The following is a 13146-nucleotide window of genomic DNA, read 5'->3' as shown; positions in this document are numbered from 1 at the left end:
AGAAGTCTTTGTATGTTCAGTGCTTCTTTCTGATTTACTTCATATGAACACATCCATTTCTCAGAATATATATATGTACTCACACACAAACTTTGAAAATGTATTTAACAAGTATGTGTTATTGATGATAGAGCAATTAAGCTTCCACAGGACTGTAAGATTACTCACACTGTAAAGCAAAAAGAAAAAAAATTTGTTGTAAAACAAATGGAGAGTTCTCCATTTGAAGAGACTTACAGTCCATAAAAGTATGTGTATTTTTAATTTTTAAAATGTCTGTTTTGGTATGTCTTTATGTATGCAAGCTTATAGCTAGCAGGCTTTTTATTTATTTTTATTTAATGTTCACCTCTAGCTGTAGTGTCTTCTCTAAGTTTTCAATCTTCCTTTCAGCTATTTTAGTTCCTCTGACTCTCTAAAAGAGCTCTTTGGGGACAGAGACCTTGAACGTTTCACAGGTGGTTCCTGGAGAATAAAAGAAGGACATGGTTGAACTAGTTGGAACACCGGATTATGAAAGACATGCAGAATTAAAGAAGAAGTAATTTTGAATACTAATAATGAATTATAAAAAAAAAAATCTGCATGGAATACTAGAGAAATAACAAGCAGAATTACCACAGCGCTACCACTAAAGGTTTCTCTGTGACTCGTTAATGAGAATATTCATTTACATTTACATTGTTTCTTTCAGAATAATGATGTCCCATTAGGGAAGACTAAAGGGTTATAGACTCAGAAATGCAAGAAACCTCATTACAAAGGAGGGGATAGAGGCTGGTCTAATTGCTCTATAAGGGTCCAAGGTTACACTTGATAGGACAACCAGAAACAAGAGGGAAAGGATTTTTTTCCCTTTGAAATAGTTTAACACACTGTGAAGTTGAAGGAACAATATGCTTGAGGAATATAAATACAACAGACAGTAGATCTTATACCATAATGACCATATGGTCATTAACTATAATGTGACTAACTAGAGACAAGAATATGTGTTTATATTATGTACAGCTTCATACAGCAATCTGGAGAAAGAGTATGTGAAAGTAACACTTAAACTGGGCAGCTTTCTTGTTCACTCTATGTCATATGTCCTTATGGCAGAGAAAGAAAGGCCTCATAAAATTAGACTTTCAGATTTTTGGAATAACTTTGGTTACGAAAAGTGAAGTACTAACGCACACTAAATGCCAATCAGGCAAAATACTGTTGTGCCATCACATAAAGTCAAACAGAAACTTAAGGTAAATTGTGATTATTCTTGTTGCCATATTCATTATGCCACTTGCTCTGGGAAAACACTGATATACAATAAAACGAATTAGGGATGAATTCTTCTTCAATACTGTAGATGTCAATATTTTCACTAGTCCATTAAATTAATTTAATCTTGAAGCATATCTTAATTAGCAACTGACATTGTTTTCCTTGACCATTACCTTCCAGTATGAAATATTTTTAAGACGTCATATACCACATTTTCATTTTAAATAGTACAGGTTTCTAAAAGGAAAGAAAAAAAAATCTATCATGAAATATCAGAGAACAGTAGCATTTCATATTTATAATTATGAATTTACAATGTGGTTTTGTCATTTGATTTCAGGATTCTTCTGCTTCTGACACATACCTGAAAGAGACGTAAGAAAGCCCAGCAAACAACCAAGCAAAATTTTTTTAGAAAAAGTGTTACACCCTCACAAAAAAACCTCAACCAAAACCAAAACCAATTCAAACAAAATAAACAAACAAACAAAAAAAACCCCAAACTAAAAAACAACACAACCCAAAAACCAAAACAACCAAAAACCAAATTAAAGAAAAACCCCAAGAATAAATCAAACCAAACACTGACATGCCCCCTCAAAAAAAAAAAAAAAACCAAAAAACCCAAAAACCCAAAAAAACCCCCCAAAAAAACCCAAAAAACCCAAAAAAACCCCAAAACCAAACCAGAACTAACATCTGGAAAGAGTTTTAGGACATTTAAAATCCAAATACTAAAAAATATAATCATCTTCAAAGTCCCAGATTTTGTGACTAAAATGAAGAGCTTTAAAAAATAAAGGCAAACAAAACACAACCCTCCTATCTTCTACATTCTTTGATCATTATGCACAGTCAATGACTATACTATGCATTAATTTTTAAGAATTGTTTTCTAGGTAAATTTTATGCTTGTATAGAGAAAATCTGGAATATATACAGTTTCTCTGAAATGAGAAATAAAAGGTCAAAGCATTCTGCTTGCTGCCAAACTGAAGTGCAACAAAGGAAAAGGAGTGGGTCAACCAGCATCAGACTCTTAAGAATTAATAGGCAGAGAAAAACTGAGAAGGAACAGAGAAAAGAGAAAAAAAATACAGAAAAAGGTAAAATACACTGTCTTGCTAGTCTAGTCACAGCTGATCAGATACAATTAGTATCTGATATAAATAATAATTTTATATATATATCTGTGTGTGTGTGTGTGTGTGTGTAGACATATGTATTATACACACATACAGAGTTTATATTTAGCTACCTGGGAATGTGCTAGAGCCATGGTATGTGAAAAAAAAGAGAAAACTTTTAACTATTTATGGATACAGAAATGATTACCTGTGACAATGGATGGGATTGGTGATATGTATAAAGAGCATTCTATTACTTTTTCCTTTTTAGTGATCAGACTAGGGGTCTGTGGAGAAAGGGTGCTGGATCTGGGCTTTACAGTTGCACATAGGTAGTTTGAACTCAATCTTTGCTAAGGAGGTAAAGAGTTCTATCAAGACAAAGGAGACTGTGTCATAAAATATCCTGTAACTGGATTGCCTGGGGCTGCTGAAAAACTCAGTTTGAAAGATGGCATCAGTAAAAATCTTCTCACAAGTGCAAACTTTATTGCTCTTGCTGCCATCAAATATAAACATTAAATTTTTAATTCAGTCCTCAAATTCTACAGAAAAATTCTGACATATGTCTATTAAATATATACAGAAATGTATATAATGTTTCAAAATATAATGTTTCAAAAATTTTCTACATGTTTAGGAGAAAAAAGCCCCTCCAATTTTATCAATGAAGATTGTTAATCCAAGTCAGTAAAGGGATCCAAATCAGAATATTTTTCATTTAATTTTCCTTAAACATTTTTACCAAAGACTAAATCAAATAGCAGAAAAACCAGAAATAAACAGTTTCTAATATATAATAGATATGAAACTTTGTGACAGAAGATTTAGCATAAAGAAATAGCAGGTAAGTTGATGGGACACACATTAACTGACAATGAAGGCACACAAGCAGAAAAAGAAAATATGCCTATTTCTAAACAACCTTCTATTACCTGTCTGCACAATGAAAGACCCCATGGGACGAAACTGCAAATAGCCATGTTCTTGAATTCAACAGGTTTTGTGTTGAATAAAGTGTCAAAACAAGCCAAATAAAACAAACAAACAGACAAACAAAACCCCATAACAACCAACCAAACAAACAAAAAGAAAAAAAAAAACAACCCACTAACAGAAAAACTCCTAAACCCAAACCAAAGTAGGGAAGTCAGAACCCCTCTTGAAATGTCTTAGGAGCACTTTTTCTGTACAGGCTTGATATCAATGGCTAAAAGATACAGCTCAGATGACAGTAGGTAAGAATCTTAGTGTTTTTATCAATTGAAGAAACAGAAACATTGTTGAGGCTGAACCCAAGACTGACCAAATAGAGGTGGGGGCTTTTAGAAAGAAAAATGGTAAATTCTTGATTCGCTATGTTTCAACAGGAACTTTACTAGTACTGCAAGTTAATACATCTTTCAGTCTCTTGACACTACAGACCTAGAAGAATGATACAGATTGGACATGAATAAAAGGCAATTCTAACTCCCGTGCACTGTACCATGGGAAAGCTTTGCTAAAAACGCTATTGAATTAGCCAGTAGACATATGAATGTCAGTTTAATCAACTAACAGAAATCATGTATTCCACATAAAGTTTAAGCTCCAAAAAGAGCTCTAGGAAGCTAGGAAGACAGAACTATGCTTGTTACAATTGCCTCTAAATACACACTTTACAATATCATGAAACAGGACATCACAACAACATTTAACAAAGCTTTTAAACACCTCTCAAAGAGTAAGTTGTTTCTATTACTCAGTAAAACTGTAGGCAAGGGATGTGGATTTCTGCAATTCACAAAGACCAACACAAGGCTATAGATGTATCTATGCTGTTGCATATATAAACACAGCCGGAAGCATGCAGTCATGTGGCCATACATCTCAATTTATTGCACTAGTGCCAAGTTTCTGTTTGTACGAGGCTCTTCTTTTCAACACCTTTCCAATAATTACTTCTTTCAAAGCCTTTGAAAACTTTTTTTGGAGCAATAAGTCATCAAAGCACTGTCATTCTAATCAGAAGTGATTCCATGCTTATTTGTTCTTTATATCCTGGGAATGTACATAAGGGGGAATGAAGGGCAGCCCAACAGTCTTTGTAAAGTCAAAAGGATCATCTTTTTAAAACAAACATTGAATATCCCACATATTCTTCCTGTCAAATCATGTGCTAATGACTTCTGACAGTAATGATTTTGTCGCAAAAGGCTGAAAAACAAGGGAATGAGAAGATATTCATTGTAAAGGAAAAAGGGTAAAGTACTACCATAGCAATACTACCTTCTCCGTTTTAGAAAATCCGGAGTTTTTCCACAGTTTCACTGCCTACACAAAGGAGCTCATCAGTTGAGTTCTCGAAAGTTTATTAATAGAGATTTGTGTGTACTTGTGAAAAAGTGGACAAAACAGCCTTGGCTATTCAAAGAGCATGACTGAGACCTATGTATCAAAACAGGAAGAAATTTTCTACAATAGGCTTTAAAATTTGTATTTAGTTGTACTTAAGGCAGTGTAATAGCTTTATTTTGACACAGGTCATGATGAACACAGCAGTTTCATTTAACTTTCCCCTGAGGAAACAGAAAAAGACATTGTGGGGGGCTAGCCTTGGCAAAGGGTCAAACACCCACTCAACTGCTCTCGCACTTTCCTTCCCCACTAGGACAGGAGAAAACAGTATGATAAAGCTTGTGGGTTTACCACTCAGCATCATGGGCTGGCTCAACTTAAAAAAAATATATTTAAGTTATTGCCACTTAGAATATATTTACATTGTAAGAAATAAAGAAAAAAAAACTTAATCAACACCATCTTCCCTATCCAAAAGAAGCTCCCAGCTTCCCAGGCATAACTTCATTCCATCACTCCTGACTCTTTTACCACCTGCTGAGCCATTCAGGTAGAAGGTTTACAATCAATGCTTAACAGCTCCCATTGGGCCAGTCTTTCTCCTCACACTTTCCTCCTACTCCAGCACAGGGCCTCTTCACAGGCTGGAGTCCTTCAGGATAAACCTATTTCAGAGCAGGTCTTCCACAGACCACAGCTCATGTAAGAGAGGAACTTGTTCCAGAATCGACTCCCCGCCACAAGCTGTGACTTCCAAGAGCAAATATCCACTTGGGCTCCTTCAATAGCTATATTATTGACATCTGCTCCACAGTGATCCTCTCCCTGGCCTGCAGAGCTATACCTGTTTCCAGCACATGAAGAAACTCCTCTCTCTCCTCCTTCCTGAACTTTATGTTTGCCAGGCTGTTTCTTACCTTTTGTTTCTTAACTCTATACTGCCTGTGTAGCACTCTATACTGCCTGTTTTTTCTTAAGCACATTTTCACAGAAATGCCCACCCCATGCTCCTGAAGAAATATTCTAAAGTGTGTCTTTTCCCAAAACTAACATACAGTATACATCATTAAGAATGAACAAGCTATATATTTTTCAAAGAAAATGTTATGAGATACCATATTTGAATAAATTAGATGATTTCTCAGGAAGCGGACATGATGATCCACCATCGTATATTATTTATGCCATTTAGAATCACATTCACCTTTGCAACCTTGTTAACAGCTTCCCATAGTCTACATGATCACAGTTAGTCTGAGGACTATCCAAATAGATGAGGAAGAGTCTGAACACAATGAAAATCATCATAATTTCAGCTAAATGAATAGATCAATTTAAATAATGGAATTATTTATAGATGTCACTCATTTACTACAGCTCATAGTTGTTATTATTATTTTATGCCTGAATTAAACAGTGAGACTCCACAAAAGAGGCAATTCAGCACTATACAAAGCTGCAAGTATAAACTTCAAAGGACATTGCTGTAATTCTTCCTAGAAAAAAATATTATATTCCATTCTAAAAGTCAAGAATTTGGGAAAAAATATTTTCCATTTAAAAAAACATAATAATAACCATTTATATTTCTCTCACTTTCCTTACAGTGAAAGATGGTCATTCTAATAAACACCACAAAATATCTAATAAATATTAATTTTAGCAAATCTACAAAGAATTTATCCTGCAAATAGTTCATTTAATTAAGAATCCCTTATTCAGTATTTAATAAGGTAAAACCTTCTACTCCCAACAGCTATTTTAACAAGTCTTTGGCAGATAACACAGGAACTATTCAAACAAGCTTCCAGAATTATAAGCAGCGTCAACAGATATTAAAATTATTATCTGGACCCTTGAGCAAAAACGTTTGGCTTCACCAGCCTGACTTACACACAAATACACCAGACAATAAAACTACTTTACCTCGTTCTTCAAGTCCTTATATTGTTGCTTTCCAGAGTATCTGTAGTGTACAAATCACGCTCTGCTAGGTTAAGATCCACTTTCTTCAATTTTTTGTGCAAAAGCTCCATTTCAGATTCTTGCACTGGAATATAGCTCCCTTAAAGAAGGCTGTTGAAATACCTAGGAAATGACAGTACAGGTATATTACAGTGGTAACAAAAAAATCACATATGTAACACACCATTTACATAAAACTGCCTAGAGAAACATAGTAACAATATTACAGAAACATGTAAAAGCTGCAAATAATTCTGCTGTCATAAATGACTTATGAATCCAAAATCAAAACCAGACCTCAAAATATTAAGGAAACATTTTTACACCACCACCATATTTTCTAAATCTAAATTTACGTTCTTAACAATGGTTGTTTTATACAAACATTTCTTCTGCAATAACTTATTCTACTTATTAGACGATATTTCGTATGTCATATCCTATTAAATTTCTTGACAAAATATTGCACCTTCTGGACTTGTTTCTGGTGAAGCTTCAAGTTGTAAGTATCACTAACAAAAAAACCTTAACTGCTTATTCTGTAACCAAACATATTGTTAGTTAAGAACTACATCAGAAAAGCACTATTTTACTGTAAATCTACAACTTATAGCCATTACATCCTTACACAGAACAAAATGTTGTGGTTAAACTGAAGAGTTGGAGAAAAAAATAGATTCTAGGTCACAGTGTTACTCAAGGTTGGTTCTTTATTTTGTTAAATCATTGAATTCCAGGACCTTTCCTAGCTATAAATCCATGCGCAGCAATTCCTTGGCACAATACAAGGCTGCTGCACACTGATCAACTTACCTGTTCAGAGAGGACACATTTCACTCGTAGCAGCACTCTTAGTTATATCCCTGATATACAGAAGCAGACTCATGTATGCATGAGTCGTGGCTTGACAACTGACTTCTTGTCAGTCGAGTTTTCATTACCTGGTGTGATCACACCCCACTCTGTAACAATCACGGGGCAAAGCTTTCTTTTCCTAGTGTAAGCAGCAGCAATATGCCTGTTGAGTCACCTTATGGCAATCACAAGTGAAATGCTTTAGGTCAAACCTTCTCAGTGCTATAAGGCTGGGGACACATTCATCTTCTAACAGCTGTGCCAGACAAAGATGATATCATTATGATTCCCACACGGTCAATGCATCCAGGTAACTGGAGGAGGAATGATGTAAACAGCCTCCCCCACTGATTGCATAACTAAAAGGGCTGGTTAGTTTAAAAGTCAATGCAAGTGGCTTGAGCTGACCTTGGACTGCATTGATGAGGGGAAACTCACGAAACTCTATTGCCAGTGGTGTTCTGATAGCAATGAGCAGCTGGCAAGCAGTAGTGTCTTCAATCAACAAGCTTGACCAAGAAGACATGTTCTTAAGACTAACTGTAAGTTTTATTTTATCCCTTATTAACAAGATCCTGACAACATCACTTGCTTGCAACTGTTTGTGCATATTCTTAAGACAAATACTCATTTCAAAAGAGAAGATAAAAATTGGTACAATTATCACGTGGCACTATGATCTCAAATGTGCATTCCCTACATAAAAAAGTCAGGTATACTGACAAAAATTAGATAAAGCAGTGTAAAAAAAAAAAAGTAAGTAAAAAAATCTCCAAATTCATGCCAATCAAGAAGCAAAGCTGTCTAAAGTTGATTCAAATCAATTAAGCATACACCTTAGTAAGCTTAATATTTGTCAGAAACAGACAAATGGGTATAGCCTTTTTATTTATGCAGAATATGCTTTTCATAAAGCCTAAGATAAACTCACTATTTCAACAAATTACAAATTAAAGATATTGGGTATTTGTTTTAGAAAAACCACAACTCTTCACACAGTAACTGTTAGAAATTTCTCAGACAGTAAAAGTTGCCCATGCTTTTGCTGACTGTTCCTTAAACACATTCTACTCCTAATTTTGCATAGTTTAGGCCATATGTAGTTGCAAACATATGTCATTACCACCTATGATCAGTAAAATGCCTATTTATAACCATTAGTTCATTAACACACAAGAGTAAAAAAAAGAAAAACAAGAAAATGAGGAGTAGACAAGGCATGTAATCAAAAGAATGCTTTAAAAAAAACTGGACTTCATGTTTGTTTGAACAAAACCTGAGTTATATAAAAATGAAAAAAAATCCAATAAAATCTAGAAGATATAAATGGTGTCAGGAAAAAAAGGAAATGTATTTATACTCAGGTTCTGGAATTGATTTTATTACTTGAACTTTACTCTTTCTTTTTACAAAAGAGAAATACACCTACAGCTTGACACACACATCTTACTGATTTCTCAGCTACTTGTAAAAAAAAGAGCTCCATGTGAAACACAAGCTTTAGAACTATACTAGTAACTAAAAAAAGAACCAACAACTTCAATCTATTACAATTTAAATTCACATTATTGCTACTTTAGGAAGTCTACACCTATTAAGTGCTCATAGAATTATTTAACTTTAAAAGGACATTTAATATCCTCGAGTCCAACTCCTGCTGCTGACTTTTAAGCCATAAGAATTACAGAAATTCCACTAATTATTAATTTCTTATTGTATTATTAGTTTTTATTTTCTTGTTTAAAAAAAAAAATACTGAGTACTTTGAAACATACCTCCATTTAAGTTGACTCCATTAATGTAGTCACAGACTACATTAAACCGGCTCCTCTATGTCATGCAGGTTCTGCTATTGACTTCAATAGGACCAATATATGAACAGCATTATTCTTCATTTGCCTTGAGGTTATTTTCCTACTCTTTTCTTCTTCCAAAAGAGATTTGTAGAAACTGCCATGCTGTGATACTTATTAAATAAAATACTGTAAAGTATTTTTATGGTAAATTTATTTATTTTCTAATAAAATAGTCTTATTACAGTCTCTGCCCACATGGCTATACCAACACATTTCTTGGAAAACTAAATCCAACAAATCAAGTCTTGGATCTTAAATAACACCTCCAAAATGCCTATGCTTTTACTTTAAAATATTCAGTAGATTGCTGTTACCAAAACATACTTACCTATAGAATTTGGGTCTACAATATCCTCAAAACCTGCTCATTTTTTTAACTATACCTGTGAATTTTTTTCAGCTTCAGAAATTCTAAGAACCCAGATGTAACTGATGTATCAATTTAAAAACAAAAGTTTTGCTTATCAATGGTCTCCAGCTCAAAAGGCATTTGGTATAATTTTCTGTTAAACTTAACATATCTTTAAATAATTGAGTAATGTTATTTTCATTTTCCTAGCCTAAAACTCTGTTTATTCAAAAATAAGAAAATGTTGAACATTAATTTTTTTAGACAAGAAAGTAGACCTTCCCAAGACAGAAAGCTGGGTGAAATTTCTCTCTCTGGTGTTTTGTTTTGGATTTATGTCAATTTAATTTACTACTTCCAGACTTCTGTGGTCCAAGCATCTTTGGATAAGAGCAAAAAAAAATTTAAAGATTTTTAAACCCAAATTATTTAGTGAAAAGATTTGGTTACTGTAAGAACAACCAACTTCTTCTGTATAAACACATTACTCTATCAGCAAACCAGAGTTATAAGATCAATGCATGAAGAAAGAGCAGCATTTTTCCAGGGCATATAGTGATAGCACAAGGGACAATGACTTCAGACTGACAGAGGGGAGATTTGAATCTGATATGATGATGAAATTCTTTACTGTGAGTGTGATGAGGCACTGAACAGGTTGCCCAGAGAACCTATGGATGGCCCAGCCCCGAGCAGTGTTCAAGGCCAGGTTGGATGGGGCTTTAAGCAACCTGTTCTAGTGGGAGGTGTCCCTGCCCATGGCCACGGTGGGGTGAAACTAGATGATCTTTAGGTTCCCTGCAAGACAGGCCACTCTATGATTCTATGAAATGCAATTCCATCAGATCCTCAAAGAGAGATGTGACCTCTTCTTGGCTTTTCACTTTTTACATCTAAACTCTAATTTGTAACCTAAGAATGAGGTGAATAATTATAAATACTAAGGCCAAAAAGGTAAATAATTTGGCCTACAATGGAACAACAACTTTAAAATCCTAACACTATCATGGAAAAAAAAAAAAAAACAACAGAATAGTGAGTTTCAAAACTACATAAATCAGTCAACATCCAAGATCTGTATGAAGGATGGAGTCCAGTTTCGCAGTAAAGATCAGGAATTTGCAATCCAGAAAATTGCAGTCTGAGAGGCAGCACCAGGTTCTTCTGCTGCCTTAGAATTATCATTGTAGATTTTTCATATTATGAACTTAAATAGTAACTCACAGAGTAATTAAACAGAAAGATCCATGAAGTTCACTTCCTAAAGTCTATTCTGAATCCTGTGTCTAAAACTAAAATTTTTATGAGGCAATGATTTCAGCGTACACATAATGGTGACCCTCCTCACGGTATTTCCATCTACATGCTGAGTGCAGCAATTAAAAAGCTTTCTCTTAGGTTTAAGCATCTTAGAGTCCAACTGTATTACCAGGCCTAGCTTAACAGAGCAATGGTTTCCTCTTTCACACAGCAAAATCAGTTTACACCACGTGCTATTTTATGAAAGATCATGTGTCTACTGAAACTTACCTCAGAGGCAAAATATATATTCCAAATAAATGTCAGAATTTGTATTTGTTTTAAACAACAAATATGAGCAAGAAAATATTTATTTCTATAAAGCAGATGTCTCACTACTCTTACATGTCTTTTCACATTAAGACTCTGCTGATGGTTTTCTGGATGCATTAATCAAGCTGAAGCACAAGCACCATCTTTGTAAGGAGCCTGTAGTATACAGGTATATCCACAGTACTTACAGAAGGGAACCCATTACCATTGCTGTCACCTATTAAAAGTAGTACAAACAATATGAAAAAATACAGTTATGCTCCGTTATACTTCTATTCTGCATGACTTTTCTATACTGGCAAAAGAGAGCAGGTACCAAAAAAATGGATATCTAAGAGCTTCAGGACTAATTGCACAGCCTAACATGCCATGTCCTTATGCCTTCTTTGCTCAGCTTTCTCAGCACAAAGCTGTGCTAAGATCAATTGCACCATACCAACACTGTGAGCTAGAAGAGGAAAGATCCTGGGCAGTCCTTCTGTGACTTAGATGCAAGCTCAACTCTGCTTCAAACTGGTCTGAAGGCATACTATGGTTTAGCAAAAGCTAAAGTCTCAGCAACAGAGCAGAGTTCAGACATACAGCTCAGACCAGAAAACAGGTGTACAAGATTACCAGAATATCTGATTTAGGAAAACAGTAATTTTGACCTATGGCACTCAACTAGACCATGACCCATACCTAAAAGTTTTCTTCAGTCAAAACTCTTGGAATCTAATGTCATATGCCAAGCAAAGCCATAATGAATGAAATGATCAGGAGTTTCCTGTTACTCTGTTACCGAGTTAGACATCTACCAAGCTGAGTCACAGGCAGTGCTCACTACAGCATCCTTTGTAAACTCATTTCTGCAGCTTGGGCATCCCACTGTCACAGCCTCATGTCTATTTACAGCGAATACATCTAAGATGGGCAACAAGTCTTGAGGAACAACTTACCCAGCCTGGCTGGACCTTGATCTCATGTACCCCTGAGCAGTCAAAATGTCCTACAAGTGAGAAAAAGGGTTTCCACCACCCATTCACTCTCATAAGACTTGTATTTGCCATCCTCCAAAATTCACATGATTTATATCATAAAAAAAAGAATACTCTCATCCTCTAATATAGAACAGGGAGTTGAAAAAAGGATGCAATTCCTTTCTGAAGACCATGTGGCCACCAGATTTCCCAAATCGAGTATGAATGATTTTATTCATCAGGAAGATTACACCTCCTGGTATGCAATTTATACTACAAATTATTGGGGAAAATATGCAATTACAAGATAAGAAAACCACTTTGTAGTCTGGAAAAAAACATTTAGAAGAATCATCATTGAAAAAGTAAAGACAACACTGGATTTCATTAAGCCTTTTTGTCAAACTAGCCACACATTTCCTCATGCATTTGTTGAACTGCAACTTTTTAGTAGCAAGTACACAACAAAACTGGATCTTCTTCCATAAAACTGATCACAGCACAGCAAGCAAAAGTTGAAAACATCAGTCCTATTTGCTCTAATACATTATAATTAGTAAACATTAACAACAGACTGTAACACTACAGAAGTCCAAGTAAGCATTGATTAAAATATCTTTCTTCTTTTGGAACAAAGCTTTACAACTGTGGTTTAAAAGTTTCTAGTAAGTATCATGGTTTTTTATTCTTCTTTTTTCTTAAGAGGTGTTACAGCATTTTATCTGGCATTTTAGTTTTTAAAAAGCTTATGAACAAGTTACCAGAACAATTTAACTGGACCAAATATATCAAAATTAAGAAAGTCTTTCTTCAAAGATTTGGATCTTAAGATATAGATAGATACACAGACAGATAGATAG

The 13146-nt window shown here is 34.7% G+C and overlaps 1 protein-coding gene across 1 annotated transcript in view; it reads right to left on the bottom strand.

The window, feature by feature from the left end:
• CNTLN (centlein) overlaps positions 1-13146 on the bottom strand; it is a 181752-nt gene that overhangs the window by 97142 nt on the left and 71464 nt on the right. Inside the window, 5 exon segments of the mRNA XM_072922859.1 lie at positions 346-402; positions 405-465; positions 6327-6330; positions 6657-6788; positions 6790-6818. Coding sequence (XP_072778960.1) covers positions 346-402; positions 405-465; positions 6327-6330; positions 6657-6788; positions 6790-6818 — 283 coding nt within the window.

Source organism: Taeniopygia guttata, chromosome Z, assembly GCF_048771995.1.
Source record: "Taeniopygia guttata chromosome Z, bTaeGut7.mat, whole genome shotgun sequence".
NCBI classification, from domain to species: Eukaryota; Metazoa; Chordata; class Aves; order Passeriformes; family Estrildidae; genus Taeniopygia; species Taeniopygia guttata.
This window is presented reverse-complemented; position numbering and strand designations above follow the sequence as displayed.